We start from the raw sequence: 15,388 nt of genomic DNA, 5'->3' as shown, positions 1-15,388 counted from the left end.
TTCAGCTCATACACATTGTAAAACGGCTGTTGAAATTGACAAATCAATGCTGTCAATACATGCTGACTCGGGCATTTGCACTTTCCATTCATTTAATATATTATAAAGAATGGTTTCCATTCATATACAATTGTAAAATTCACTACACAATTAATTGTATCAATATAAAAAGATGAAGGCCTCATGCCAAAACTTCAAGATATTCAAGTTTTAAAATCATTATACAATAGTGAGATTTATATTGAATACATAGTTACACGATTGTACAATGTTGTTGAGAATATTGACAAAACTCAGCGATTATATGTTTAGCGACCTAGGCCAATGGTGTTTATTTTACTTGCGGCCAGCCTGTGGAACGTTCGTAAGTTAATTCATCTTTCGTATCGTCGGAGGTCATATCAACAACATCATCCCATTGTGTTGATGTTTTCTAAACTTTTTTCAAGTATGATATGATCGATAACTGCGCTGAACCTTAGGGAGGCGTTTCTTCAGTGTATATAATGAAAAAAGATCGCAAACAAAACTAGAATACAAGGTATTTGATTATTTAAGGAAAGACAGTTGTTTTTCTAATTATTGTTTTAAAATTAATAATTTAGATTTTGAAATTCAAGACATGACAAGAAAGAGTATCACTATTAGTGATTCCTTATTGAATTAAATGCTAACATGGCGGAGCCGGATTGTTGCGTGATAACTGTCCCTCGTGATCATACGTCTCGAGCCGGTATGAGACTCTTTGGACAAAACCCACGCTACAGCCCGGCTCAGTATTAACCTCTAATAAACAAGACACACAACAAACAGTGTTAAATGTGCACTCTACTTAAACACACTTTGTTCAAGGTCTAATATGCACATAACGAGAAAAAACAACACTCTATAGATGTAACAGTATAACAAAGACAGAAGACATTGTACATATTGTTTCCAATTCTAAAGTACAATTACAAAACTGTTCCTTATTTGAAAACAATAACATTGAAAAATATGTTGCTGAAATGGTAATAATCAAGCAAATCTTCCATTTGTTCCAATCTTCCATTTGTTCCCATTACTTTTTCTGGCGACAGGCATATGATTTCGAATACGTTCGCACAAAATCTTACGTCACCTATGAACGCTATTTGATTATATAATGTAGCCGCCTCTGAAACGCCTTTTTTGATTGGTCCTAATGCTATTATAAGGAGTATTGAATATATGTCTGATTGTACTTTGTTTTGAAATAAAGACAAATATTCATGTGAAATTGTAATGAAAAATGTTAACGTTACAATTGAATACATGACATTAGGTAGGAAAATGGTCATATTGCTTTTTTATCTTATTGAAGGGCGGCATGAGAAATGAACAGAATAACTCTGACCAGGATTGACACATGTTTTTAATTGTGCACTGAATAGATGTCAATACGATTTAAAAGCTGATTTCACATTTTTTGCAAATTTGGGTTCATGGCGTAAGCTTCAATTGCCTCCAAAGAACTGCACCCTGTCAATCATTGTTACTATGCGCATGCACAGAGGGCATAGCGATGTATAAAAAATAGACGAATTAAAAAACCCATTTAGATTGACAAATTTTCTATCTTCGAATATAAATGTTTGTATTTACCGTCAGATCTGCTCCACATGATATGGAGCTACAGTAAACAGGGTAAATCCTCGATTGTCATTGGCCCACAAATATGTGCGAACACCAATTGCAGACAATAAAATGATTTAGATTCACTTGATCATTTCTGATTTAATTCTAGTTTGTAACGTTAATTACTGAAGTAACAGTAATAGGCTTTTAAGACTACACTGATACTATCGGCTTCCAATAAGTTGTTAGCCTTAACATGAACAGAAATTAGGTTCTAGTCAATGCCCGTTGGCCACAATACATTGTTATTTTCCGATGATCGTCATTTTTGTTACCTGTTTACCAATGATTAATATGACAAAGTTTCTTAGAAAATATGGACTTCGTCTTAAGGCATATTCATCGTAACCAATGGGTTTCTGATTAATTGTATTTAGTGTTAGTGGAATTCCGTGTCACAGGATATTGGACAATCTAAACATATTATAGAGACAGATTAGGTGCCATTTAAACTGGTTCACTGAAACTCTGCCATTAACATTCCACATATCAGCATTTTCATACTTCCATTGACCTAGACATATTTCCTTTTTGGTATAATCTGTCAGGTCATTAAGGATGAAAAACGGAACTACTATTTTTACGATTAGAAAAAATGCTATGTTTGGAAAAACCTTTATACGACTTTGCAAGTTTTATTCCCGACTAGAAATTTATCAAATACAAATACTTTATTTTGTAAGCATTAATATTGTATCACATTCAATGCTTCAAAAAATCATATTGGCTAAATAGTGTTTGCCGATTTTTTATTGTCGAAAATCGTTTTTTTGACTTCAAAATCGAGGATAATCGATTCTGGTTTTCAAAACTTATGATCGATAGTAATTAAAAAAACATGATAATTTTTGTTATACTTGTAAAATAGATTGAATTATTGAAGTGATCACTCCGATTTTTGTCGATAATCGATATTAATTAACTGTCCGATTTTCAATCCCTTTAAAAAGCAATAATTTTCATTTTGGATAATCTGTAGATTTTAAAACCAGTTAATTCACACAGCGGTTGTTTTGGAAGTTATCACACATGGGTCAGATTGTTCAAAATTTAAACGAAAAAAGATAAAAAAATCTCAAAGTATTGGTTTTATAGTTCTACCGTACATGTATGTACAACATATATCTTCCATTGTGACCGTTACGACTCGGACGTCCTCGATTCAAACGTCAAGCCAATCAGAACCAAGTATTGCGTGCACTGTACTTCGGTTATTGGTCGACCTGACGGAGTCTATTATATATGTATATATGTATATATAGCCAGGGCGTCATACTCAATAATCTACTAGCCTGCTTGTTAATGGTAAAGCCAGTTATACATTCATGTATCACACATTTAACAACTTTATATATTCACTCACTGTCTCAATCGCGGAAGTTTCCGTTTTACATGTGTAACCTATTACTTATATTTCGGTCTTTTTAGAATAAAACACCCAATCAAATTTAGAGATAAAAGATATGCTTTCCCTTCTTGTTTAGAAATGTATTGAAACTTAATTGACCGCAACATTCTCAAATAACTTATTTCACAACATTTTGAGATTTTAATGTATTGTGTAGTCTCTACACATATTAAAGCACAGATTTAAAACAAAACATTCGTGATTGTATTTGTAAATGAGCACATGCTAGCGGATCAAGGCTTGCACCCTAATATGATGGAAAACATAAGAGTAAAATAAAACCACATACCAGAACGCTCCATCGTAAAACAAAAATTAGTAATCGGTTCCCCCCCCCCCCAAACACCTAACACAAATTGAAATTAGTACAAATTCATTTATTAAATTCAAAGTATACATGTTATGCGAAAATGCTTGCGATAGCGTGCGTATGCAAGCCGGGCGTATCATTTCAGGAGTCTTTTCATTGTCAGTAAATGGCACATTGATTGCAATATCCTTTCAAAGAACCATCGCTTAGAAAGTTGCACCATGCCTTTCTGTCGCAAACCTTTTATTTTAATCGTCAATCTCGCCATTGACTAAACCTTAAGTGGCATGGTACACACACATAAAACTTCTTTTGCAATCAAGGAAGCGGGAAATGTTATTCAAATAAAAAAAAAACAGCATTCCATCACCTTCGACAAGCAATAAATCTCCCATTAATAAACAGCGCATTCCTTTGGAGAGCAATTGAATACATCTTGCGTTCGAGAACATTCCTGTAAACCAATATAGCGGCCAGGCGACGTGGAAGACCGTTGTCATCAGCAGAGGACAACAAACACTTCTGCTTGCCATTTGCATACACATGGACGACAGCGTCTTAAAACATCATAACCTAGGGGTATGTAAACAATTTGTATGAACATTACATAGAACTTAACATGAAACGTTGTGATTAAAAAGCGTTACAAAAATTAATTACTTTTTTACCGTGATTTTATTCCGTTTGAAAAAAAAATCATTGTTGTGATCTTGACAGATTTTTCAAAAATCGTATTAAATTTGGCTTATGAAATGAAATACGGTTATTATTGCTAAATACAGTTTATATCATGTCAGTGTGTTTAGGTTTACGTGATCTGCAAATAGATATATGAAAGATAGTTTCTATCATTTTCAGGGCGACAGACCGGAATTAATATCTTATATGGAAATCTCTCCATTACCCACTATGGCGATGATTAATCTCAGCTGATTATTCTACTTTATTCAACCGAGTGTTTATTCCTTCTTGGGAGAGATGTCTTCTGGACACTCTCAAGATAGAACTTATTATCTAAACACTTTACGGGCTTAAATATACACTTGTGGAAAGTGAAACGACGAAAAGGTTTGTATGTGTAATAAATGGTTTTTGTCATGACTTACAGCGTTATATACAATTGCTTAAACGTGACATATCAAGTGTTAATTAAAAACAACATAAACACGAATTCAAGTTTAAAGTGAATCGGTTTAATGCCCTGCAATTGAACAGTAAGAAAAGATAGTCGAAGTACACATCATGAAGGCCTTGCTACTTATCATGCCTTTTCTTATTTATACCATTACTATGACTTATGGCAAACGTGATGATGAACAACGACGTGACAAAACGCGTCACTCAGGACGTCGACAGGTGCGCGAAGATGGTGATGATGTCACTTCTGGTCATTGCGAATTGGAAATAACGTGTAAAGGCGACACCACAAGCAGGACACCAGTGCGACTGCCAATAAGGGGCCCTCGGGGACCGGCGGGACGCCCCGGTGAGAAAGGACCCCCCGGAGAACCTGGGATACCCGGAACACCAGGAGCACCAGGTAGGGATATGTCGTCTTGTGTCGTACTTGTTGAAATATATATATAATTAATAAAAATGAACACAGCCGGGACTAGCACAGTAGCCAAACAATGAACGACGAATCTTCATAAAGGCACAATGTCAAAGGTCAAACAACACTAAACGAGAGGATTACAAACCAACACATACATGCGAAATACAAACACCACATCGGTATCACACATTCATGAAATCATAGTTATTAACAAATATTATGATTACCGCATTAAAACGGGCAGCGAAGAACGAGTTCACTGGGGTTTTGACTCATTAATGATTACATACCCTAACAAACTCATCATCATTTACCTTACTATTGTTTCAGGTTAACCCAACCTACGTTTTGTTTGCCCCGATCCTAGGTCCTTTTATTGCCTAGAGAAATTTGTTGATCATTTGTTTCATGTTTTCTTATAAAAGTGATGCTAATGAACAAACTTATTATTTTTTACGCCTAAAGAGTCAAATAACGAAATGCTTTTTTAAGGCAGTTACCAGAACTGGCTATAAATACATCAAATAAATTTCATGTTTTGCCACTTTCACCAGTAGGTGTTAGATTTGCTTAAACAAGTTGGCGTTTTACGAATTCAAAATAATCTGGTTATAAAATTAATTAAGGTGATATTTATCCAAAACAATGAAAGAGCCAGGGACAAATATAAGATGGCCGAACAGTCGGGGGACTACGGCAACATGCTTGGCAATCTAAAGACTCATTTTCAAGGCATCTTGGACACAATTGTTGATCCCAGTTAACGGTTCAGACCGTTCATGTAGTTTTTGAATTATAACAAGGTAACTTTGCAAAGAAAGACACTTGCATCCTAAAACTTACTTTGTCAAATTGTAACACCTCTTAAACGGATACAAATCATAATCATTTAGTGAAGGCATTTAAACAAATTACGCAATTTAGCTTCAGCAGACAAGTCCGTGATTACAACTCTACCTTAATTGCTCGTTAGCATGTATCAAATCATAGCTTCTAAATTTGAAGCAACTATATATTCATTCCTCTACATTGACTACACGGGCATCCTGTACATTGTCAGCATATTAATTAGAACATCGCGTGTGTTGTTTTTGACCTCATTTGGGAATTCCCATATACACACAGAAAGTCTGGGGTTTTTTTTAAAGAAAAGCCTCAATAATTCCAACCTATAGGCGTTTTTGTTCAATTCTTTTCTGATTTTTTTATGTTTTTTTCTTGAACAGTCAAACTGGGAATTATCTTATTACCTTAGGTTTTGGCCGAAAATTGATTAGACCCCCCCCCCCCCCCCCCCCTCTGCATTTTTGTATGAAAATGAACACTGTAATAGTTAAGTCACTGCGAAGGGAAAAATGTGATAACATACCATAATGACGCGCCACGTTAATCATAAGTTATACTTGTGTGACGATAGCACATCCTTTTACTTGGTCGACAATGGGCCAATTGCTCAGAACATTGTTAAAGTTGACAGCCTTGTTAATGTCTTTTTTTTTTAACTTGTTTGCTTTACTGCTCTCGAAGTGTTATGGATACAGTTGTGAATTTCAATACTTCTTACAATAAGTAACTAATTCAGCTGTGATTTTTATAATTAAATATTAAGGCTCATCATGAAGTAGTTCACTTTTAGGTTTATAGCGACGCTGTTAACAACGTTGTTAACTTTAACAAAGTCCTGGACAATCGGCCGAATATGTCCTTTACATTTACCGCCTAAGGCAACAGCGGTCTTATATATAACGTTTATTTTACTTAAATCATTTTTGTTGGTAATAAACTAGTTTTGGATCGTTTTTCACGAACTGCGTTTTTGTTGTTACAGTTTAAAATTAATGCAAACCAGTTTTATTGTCTGTTGGACGAAAACCAAAACTGGTGTTTGAAACAATCAAACCCCCTTCCGGTGACGGTTTCGTCGGTTCGTTCCATACGCAAACTAGCTCACTATGGAAAAACAACAACATTGCGGATAATGATCCAACACGTGTGTTGAAATACCATTTAGATTAAACAGGCGAACGACCATCTGCCGTATCATTGTGTTGTAGAAATTCTGAAATTATGGCTACATGCAGAAACTCATGCATCTGTTACTTCATGCAAAATTTTGAAAACAGGTTTCAAAACCACCGCAACCCTAGAAACTAAAACTGAAACTAGTTTGGTTTCAACAAAAGCGCCCTTTAGTACCACTTAAAGCTTTTCCGGTTCACATGTTTCTTTTTATCCTCTTCATATAGTATATGTTTCTAGAGGCCGCACAAAACATGAGTTATATTAAGTGGTGTACATAAACATGTAACATAAAACATATTAAAATGTTAAATAGGCTGTATGGTTACGGTTGATATGTAAACAACAAGCTATGCAAAGATGGTATGTTTACACATTAATAATGGGTTACAAATACAGTGCAAATTTGTTATGCCATATACATTTTGGTTTGTTAGGTCGTGCGCACGCCAAAAGTACACCCAACTAAGTTACGGCCCCTTTAACGTCAATTCTTGGACAGCCCCTGTAGTGACTGTTGTCGTAATGTATTTGAGTGATCATATACCTGCAACACAGCCTAACTGGTGACTTTTGCAGTGTGATTAGCAGTGTTAAATGAAGTTAACTGTAATAAGTAAACGTCTGTGTAACAGATATGGCATATTTTTAAAAAAATAATTGTATTACGTGCCATTGTTTCCTGTCCATTTTCAACAATTTCTTGAATAAACATAAACACCCTTTCTCTAAGTTGTTTATGTATACATAAACTAGATAAAGAGTTTCACATATGCCTTAAAATACAATAAAACAGGGACAAGCCTAATAGTCAAATATTTAAGCAAACGTCTTGTTTACAAACACAATGCTAGAATCCAAAAGACACTGAATGAGATATTGAACGAGATATTGAACGAGATATTGAACGAGACATTGACACAGACACCCCAAACGTTCTTTAAACTAGCTTATCAATTAATTTTGAATTGTCGCCTTTGAACGGTCAGTGAAGGAACAGTTCATAATGGCACACACTGATTGTGTGATATACAAACAGCCTCACACTTGTCCCAACATTTGTCCTACTCCTAACGTCTAATAAAAATCATATATGTATCACCATGAAATAGCTTGCTTGTTTTACGTATTCGATTCTCACGATTTTTAACATTTGATATATTCTAAGCTACGGTTAACATCTTGAGACGCTGTACTTAGTCGGTCTAAGAAGCTACTATTCAAAGCGGAGAAAAATGATTTTCCTTATATTTCAAAGGACAAAGACAAAATACCCATACATACAAAGACACCATGGCAGAACCCGTCATTCCTTGATCACATTAACATAAACATCACATAAATTCTGCATCGTTTCCTTTGTTAAAAGAAAGGAAATACAATGTCTGAAAACTTAAAAAAACACAATTATTCTCCAGTGTATGTAAATCTGAAATAACTACGGAAAAGAAAAAAAAAACTGAATCATAAGTCGTTTCCAAAGGACAAACACTGATCCATAGTATAATTTTACATGCTAGAGATATGTTTATTGCAGATTTTCACGAAATGTCACGTGTCAGGGACTGTTGGAGCATTCGTGGCATTCCGCCAGCACTTCCGTTCGACTGGTGTCTTATGGGGCTGATTTTACGTGATCAACTGGGTCATTCTTACTTGCAGACTTCTACAATTACACTTGAAATTATATGCACGGATGTCGGAATAAGTGCAAAATATGTATCTTAACGAGTTTGAGAGGCTAAGATGACGGAAAAGTTTGCTTTCACGATCGATAACCAAATGTTGATTAAAGTGAGGCTGTTTTTCGAGAAGCTATCCTTTGTTTTCATTCTTCTTGTGTGCGTTTACGTTCAAAAAACAGTTGATCCATAAATCTTATTTGGCATGCTTTATCAAAAAGACAAAATTGACGATGTTGACAAGCATAATGATTTCTTTTTCAAATAGTGAAACTCTTGTGTTGGTATATGGCTTTCTTTCAAAAAGTCGAACTTCTATGTGTTCAATACCTTAGGCAAATGGTTTGTCTTTATGCAGCATGTAGTTCAAGTTTTGCCTTAAGGTCATATAGGAAGGAAAAATATATAGAGATCTAAATACCATTAGATATTAGCATGTAACACTTGTTTCGCTTTCATACTTTTAACTATTATTGTTGCCAGTATTGAATCGTATCTGTAACGTTGTTTTCTGCGCAATTTTGATTGAAGTGTTGATTTGTTTACAAGCATTAATATTATCTCCGTAAAAGCAGTTATCGTGAAACATTGTAAATGATTTAAGGTTCTTTGAAGCCATACTTACGATGAATTAACTACATACGCAATATACTTCTAATGTTATTTTGCGTGTCAATTTCGCTTTTTTTTATATCAGTCACAAAATAATAAAAAAAAAACCCAGGCTTGATAACGTGTTTACTTTTCATTAAGACGTTGTGTGTCAAAGTACGTGGAGTTTCTAAGAAAATAATTAAATTCGTTCGGATCGTATCTACAAACAGCTCTTCGATGGATATTTTATCGTATCTCCTCACCTTTGCTAGACCAGTGAGATCGCCAATGTTTATTATTGTCATTAATTCTAATTTCTTGAGAACAGCTAAAGCCCGTCATGTCAATGTATGATGAATTGGATAACATACCATTTCCGTTCTTGGAACTATGTCTCCTAAATATAACAGTACTTTGTCTAAGACCAAATGATTGAAGAGGATTCTCCCATAATTGGGATCGATTCAACTATTATATAATGCTGTTTAGCAATTAGGAAGTGGCATGTTATTTAGTTTATTTAATATAGGCAATGATGTTAAAAATTGTGAAATTGTTACTGTAAATTCGAAAGAAATCCCTGATTGAGCTCTCGAAGGCTATCCTATATGCACACATCTTACTTACGGAACAAGTATTCACGGTTTCATTTATCCTTACTATTCGTTTGTTTGCTTCTCTGGTCAAACTAGTGGTTGGATATTTCACAAATTAATGTCTTTGTTCTGATATAAATATACATTTTATGATATGTTTCATGCAATAAATTGTGTAGAGAAGAGCTGCGTTTATTATAATTTAAATATATGTTATATATGATAAACATCATATCTTTTTAACAAGGAAATATTTAAGGTAGTCGCATACACAAATATAGTAACTATGCTACTATAATACTGACACCACAGTTTGGTAAAGAAAAGTAACTGCGCGACTACAACCATGGCACCACAATTTGGCAAAACAAAATTAACTGCGCGACTGCAACCATGGCACCACAATTTGACAAAACAAAAGTAACTGCGCGACTATAACCATGACACAACAATTTGTTAAACAAAAGTAGCTGCGCGAATATAACCATGACACCACAATTTGGTAAACAAAAGTAACTGCGCGACTACAACCATGACACAACAATTTGGCAAAACAAAAGTAACTGCGCGACTACAACCATGACACCACAATTTGGCATAACAAAAGTAACTGCGCGACTATAACCATGACACAACAATTTGGCAAAACAAAAGTAACTGCGCGACTACAACCATGACACAACAATTTGGCAAAACAAAAGTAACTGCGCGACTATAACCATGACACAACAATTTGGCAAAACAAAAGTAACTGCGCGACTACAACCATGACACCACAATTTGGCATAACAAAAGTAACTGCGCGACTATAACCATGACACCACAATTTGACAAAACAAAAGTAACTGCGCGACTATAACCATGACACAACAATTTGTTAAACAAAAGTAGCTGCGCGACTATAACCATGACACCACAATTTGACAAAACAAAAGTAACTGCGCGACTATAACCATGGCACCACAATTTGGCAAAACAAAAGTAGCTGCGCGACTACAACCATGACACCACAATTTGACAAAACAAAAGTAACTGCGCGACTATAACCATGACACAACAATTTGTTAAACAAAAGTAGCTGCGCGACTATAACCATGACACAACAATTTGTTAAACAAAAGTAACTGCGCGACTACAACCATGACACCACAATTTGGCAAAACAAAAGTAACTGTGCGACTACAACCATGGCACCACAATTTTGCAAAACAAAAGTAACTGTGCGACTATAACCATGGCACCACAATTTGGTAAACAAAAGTAACTGTGCGACTATAACCATGACACTACAATTTGGCAAAAGAAAAGTAACTGTGCGACTATAACCATGACACCACAATTTGGTAAACAAAAGTAGCTGCGCGACTATAACCACAACACTTTAAGTTGTACTTTGGAAACACAATCTTATTGTCGACTGTAGCCACAACTCCACAGTATGGCAAATAAAAGCCATTTTTACAACCAACTGATAAATATATTTACGCTCATAATCGAGTTTATGTGTACTGTTATTGTTTTAACTATGTTTGCCATAAACAGCAAAATAGCAACTGGTATTAAAATCGTTGTAACTTCTAAGTAAATGTATCTCTATTCAATGCATCAACATAAATTTTATTGCTACGTAGATTCATCCGTAATTGCACAAATATAAAGAAAAAAATCCTTATACCCAATAGCGTCAACATCTCAGTTGTCGAACCTTCACATTTAACATTCCGCTTTGTATTCAAACATTTAGTAACCAAAATATGAATTTCGTTTATACGAATTATTCCCACGTGACGACGAGGTCGATAGTAATAGGCATACCGTTCGTAGTCCACCCATCCGTCCGTTTTCCCGACTGTATTGCACACACCAAGATAGGCATACATGGGTACTTATTCCTTCCTCCCGTATATGAGGTAGTACTTGTTTGGTGGAGGGTAAGTTAGAGTTTGGATTTGGCTTGGAATATTTCTTATAATGGGCCGTAATGGGAAGGTACCCAACAAAGGCCCACATGCGAGCGTCCATTGATGTGTCCACTTCATATCTCTTTCACTCTTGACGGACATTTGATGAATCTTTAGTCACTTGTTTAGTTTAAAGCAGGCGAATACATTTTAACATTGTTTCTTGAATGGGTACATTTTGTTTTACATGAGTTCGCGGTTGTTTATCTTTGTTTTATTATGGATTGAGGAAATGTTAATTCCCTTATGGCATAATATTGATACATGATTGATTGCACCTCTTTTCAGGTAAGTCGGCGGCCCCAATCAATCAAGTTGCATTCTTTGTTGGGCTTGGGGAGAACCTTGGTCCTATAGACGCGAATACTGACCTCATAATGGACAAAGTTGTCACCAATGTAGACGAAGCTTACGACCCGATGACCGGAAAGTTTACTGCCCCTTACTCAGGCACTAATCATTTTACAGTGGTAGTTGCTGCACAGGGGCGTCAAAAGGTAATATTGCGAAACAAAGGCGCAAAGGAGTAATACTACGGCACAGGGTCATCAAAATGTTATATTGCGATACAGCGTGTTTAACGGATACTACTGCTGTACAGGGGGTTCGACAGGTAATATTGTAGCACACGGTCGTCAAGCGGTAATTTTGCGACCGAGTGGCGTCACAAGGTTACAATGCTGCACAGTGGTGTCAAAAGGTAAAATTTCGACACAGGGGTGAAATAAGGTAATTTTGCGGCACAGGTATTAATAAAGATAATATTGCGACACAGGGGCGTCAACAGCTAATATTGCGACACAGTGGAGTCAAAAGGTAATATTGCGGCACAGGGGACCAATGGCAATATTGCGGCACAGGGGCGTCAACAGCTAATATTGCGACACAGTGGAGTCAAAAGGTAATATTGCGGCACAGGGGCGAAATAAGGTAATTTTCCGGCACAGGTTGTAATAAAGATAATATTGCGACACAGGGGCGTCAACAGCTAATATTGCGACACAGTGGAGTCAAAAGGTAATATTGCGGCACAGGGGCGTCAACAGCTAATATTGCGTCAAAGTAGCTTCAAAAGGTAATATTGCGGCACAGGGGCGAAATAAGGTAATTTTCCGGCACAGGTTGTAATAAAGATAATATTGCGACACAGGGGCGTCAACAGCTAATATTGCGACACAGTGGAGTCAAAAGGTAATATTGCGGCACAGGGGCGTCAACAGCTAATATTGCGACAAAGTAGCTTCAAAAGGTAATATTGCGGCACAGGGGACCAATGGCAATATTGCGGCACAGGGGCGTCAACAGCTAATATTGCGACACAGTGGAGTCAAAAGGTAATATTGCGGCACAGGGGACCAATGGCAATATTGCGACAAAGTAGCTTCAAAAGGTAATATTGCGGCATAGTTGTGTCGACAGGTAATTTTGCGAACCAGTCGTGTCAACAGGTAATATGCGGCACAGAGGCGTGTTAAGGTAATATTGCGGCACACGTGCGTCAACAGGCAATATTACGACAGAGTGGCGTCGAAAAGTAATATTGCGGCACGGTGATGTCGTCAGATAATTTTGCGAACCAGTGGTTTGCGACATAGGGGCGTGAAAAGGTAATATTGCGGCACAGGTTGTAATAAAGAAAATATTGCAACACTGGGGCGTCAACACCTAATATTGCGACACAGTGGAGTCAAAAGGTAATTTTGCGGCTAAATGGTGTCGACAGGAAATTTTGCGAACCAGTGGTGTCAAAAGGTATTATTTCGACACAGGGATGTCGAAAGTTAATTACTCTGCACAGGTTGTAATAAAGATACTTTTGCGACAAAGGGGTGTCAAAATGCTATATTGCGACACAGTGGAGTCAAAAGGTAGTACTGCGGCGCAGTGGCGCTAATGGTATTGTTGCTATACAGGTAGCAAACTGTTATAATGCGATACAGTGGGGTCAACAGGTAATATTGGGGCACTGTTGCATCAACAGCTAAAATGTCAACACATTGACAACACAATGAAATATTACAGCACAGGGGCGTCAATAGGTAATATTGCGTCACAGTTACGCCAAATCTAATAATGCGGCACCGGGGCGTCGACAGGTAATATTGCGATGCAGTGGCGTCAAAATGCAACAGAACAGGTTGTTAAATATAAATTGGGACATATTAGCATCAACTAATACTCCTGCTGCACAGGGCGCCAACAGGTTTTGTAATAGGTTGTGTTTTGTTGAATGAAGAAGTGACTTCATTTTAATCTTCAGTTGTTCACTGATACATAACCGTGTTACCTTGTTAAGAATATATATATTCTTGTTGTTGCTTTAATGACCTATTCACTTGTATAATACATGGCACATACTTAAGCAGTCTACGAATATCGGTACAGAACAGAACCAAAGTACAAAGTCATACACCAATCATACTTCTATAGGGCGTTTGTTTGATACAAATTAAACGAATACTTAAGCATTTAAATATATCCATACCTGTTGTCGCCGCTTTTGTTTCATTAGCTGTCAAGTAGACAAGTAAAATCTGTTGCAACATTTACAAGTTTATAGACGTAAAAGAATTTACACGTTTGTAGTCAATATGTATAGATTGATTTAAGGTTTAGATTCGAATTAGCTTGATTCAACTATGTTCGATGATGAAACTTTTGTAATAACTATGTGGTACATCAATTAAAATTTGAATTTGAATACGCTTAACTAAAACCATATATTCTGACGTTGAAACATTTGTAGTTATTACATTGTATATCAATTTGAAATTTTGATGAGCCTAAATATGAATAATATGAAGTGAGAAAAAAACTAACCTTAGATAACATCAATAGCACTCAAAAATGTTGGCATATACTTCATTTACATGCTTTTCCTATATTTTATAGCACAGAAGTATTTTGTAGGCTGCTGTGATGCTGATGGAGAACGGGAAGATGATATTTACGGTGTTGGCGGAGAGCGTGCCTTACTGGGCGACCTCGTCCAACACAGCCCTCCTGACGTTACGCAAGGCCCAACAGGTAACATCGTTGTATATGTACGGTATTAATATCAAGTAGGCGTTATCCAACTCCAAATTGAAATCGAAACTATAATGACAAGCCAAAAGCCAAAACAATGAACGAAGACCTGTTTATGTAGAGCAGAGCAAAATTGAATAGAATAGAATAGAATAGAATAGAATATAATATAATAGAATAGAATAGTATAGAATAGAATAGAACAATGCTATAATTGTATAGACATTCACAATGGAAGGAATAAAAGAAGCAGTCAACAGTGAGCCTGACATTATTCAAGATGGTTTAATGTAGTTACTTCCTAGAGGTGCAATGGTGATAGTAATACAACTTTCATTTCTGATAGTTAACATACAGGTCGGTATGGGGAGCAATGCTGACCGTCCCGAGCAAGGACCATTCCTAATATGTATAGTGTATAGTTATGTGATGACTCTAAAACAATGATAGCAGTTACATGGCCCGTTCTTCTCAATTGATACTTTACTTTATGTATATAAGCCACCTCTTTAGGTTGCAAAGCGGGTGTATAACGTGCCATTTAAGATTAAATCGTACATTAAGGCGGTTTAGATGTACA

The 15,388-nt window shown here is 36.2% G+C and overlaps 1 protein-coding gene across 1 annotated transcript; it reads left to right on the top strand.

The window, feature by feature from the left end:
* Positions 1 to 4,616: 4,616 nt before the first annotated feature.
* On the top strand, positions 4,617 to 15,381 carry LOC128235451 (complement C1q-like protein 4). The gene is made up of 4 exons (XM_052950273.1): positions 4,617 to 4,914; positions 12,070 to 12,278; positions 14,692 to 14,808; positions 15,322 to 15,381. The coding sequence occupies exons 1-4, from the start codon at positions 4,617 to 4,619 to the stop codon at positions 15,379 to 15,381; spliced, it is 684 nt and encodes a 227-aa protein (XP_052806233.1).
* The last annotated feature ends 7 nt before the right edge of the window (positions 15,382 to 15,388 follow it).

Source organism: Mya arenaria, chromosome 5, assembly GCF_026914265.1.
Source record: "Mya arenaria isolate MELC-2E11 chromosome 5, ASM2691426v1".
Classification (NCBI taxonomy): Eukaryota; Metazoa; Mollusca; class Bivalvia; order Myida; family Myidae; genus Mya; species Mya arenaria.
Note: the sequence above shows the minus strand (reverse complement) of the source record. Positions and strands in the feature narration are given on the sequence as shown.

Bases quoted from the DNA above. Each gene is read 5' to 3' on its own strand.
- LOC128235451 (XM_052950273.1), top strand. From the start codon at position 4,617: ATGAAGGCCTTGCTACTTATCATGCCTTTTCTTATTTATACCATTACT. The intron at 4,915-12,069 runs GTAGGGATATGT...ACCTCTTTTCAG, and splicing joins CGGAACACCAGGAGCACCAG to GTAAGTCGGCGGCCCCAATC. The intron at 14,809-15,321 runs GTAACATCGTTG...CCACCTCTTTAG, and splicing joins CGTTACGCAAGGCCCAACAG to GTTGCAAAGCGGGTGTATAA.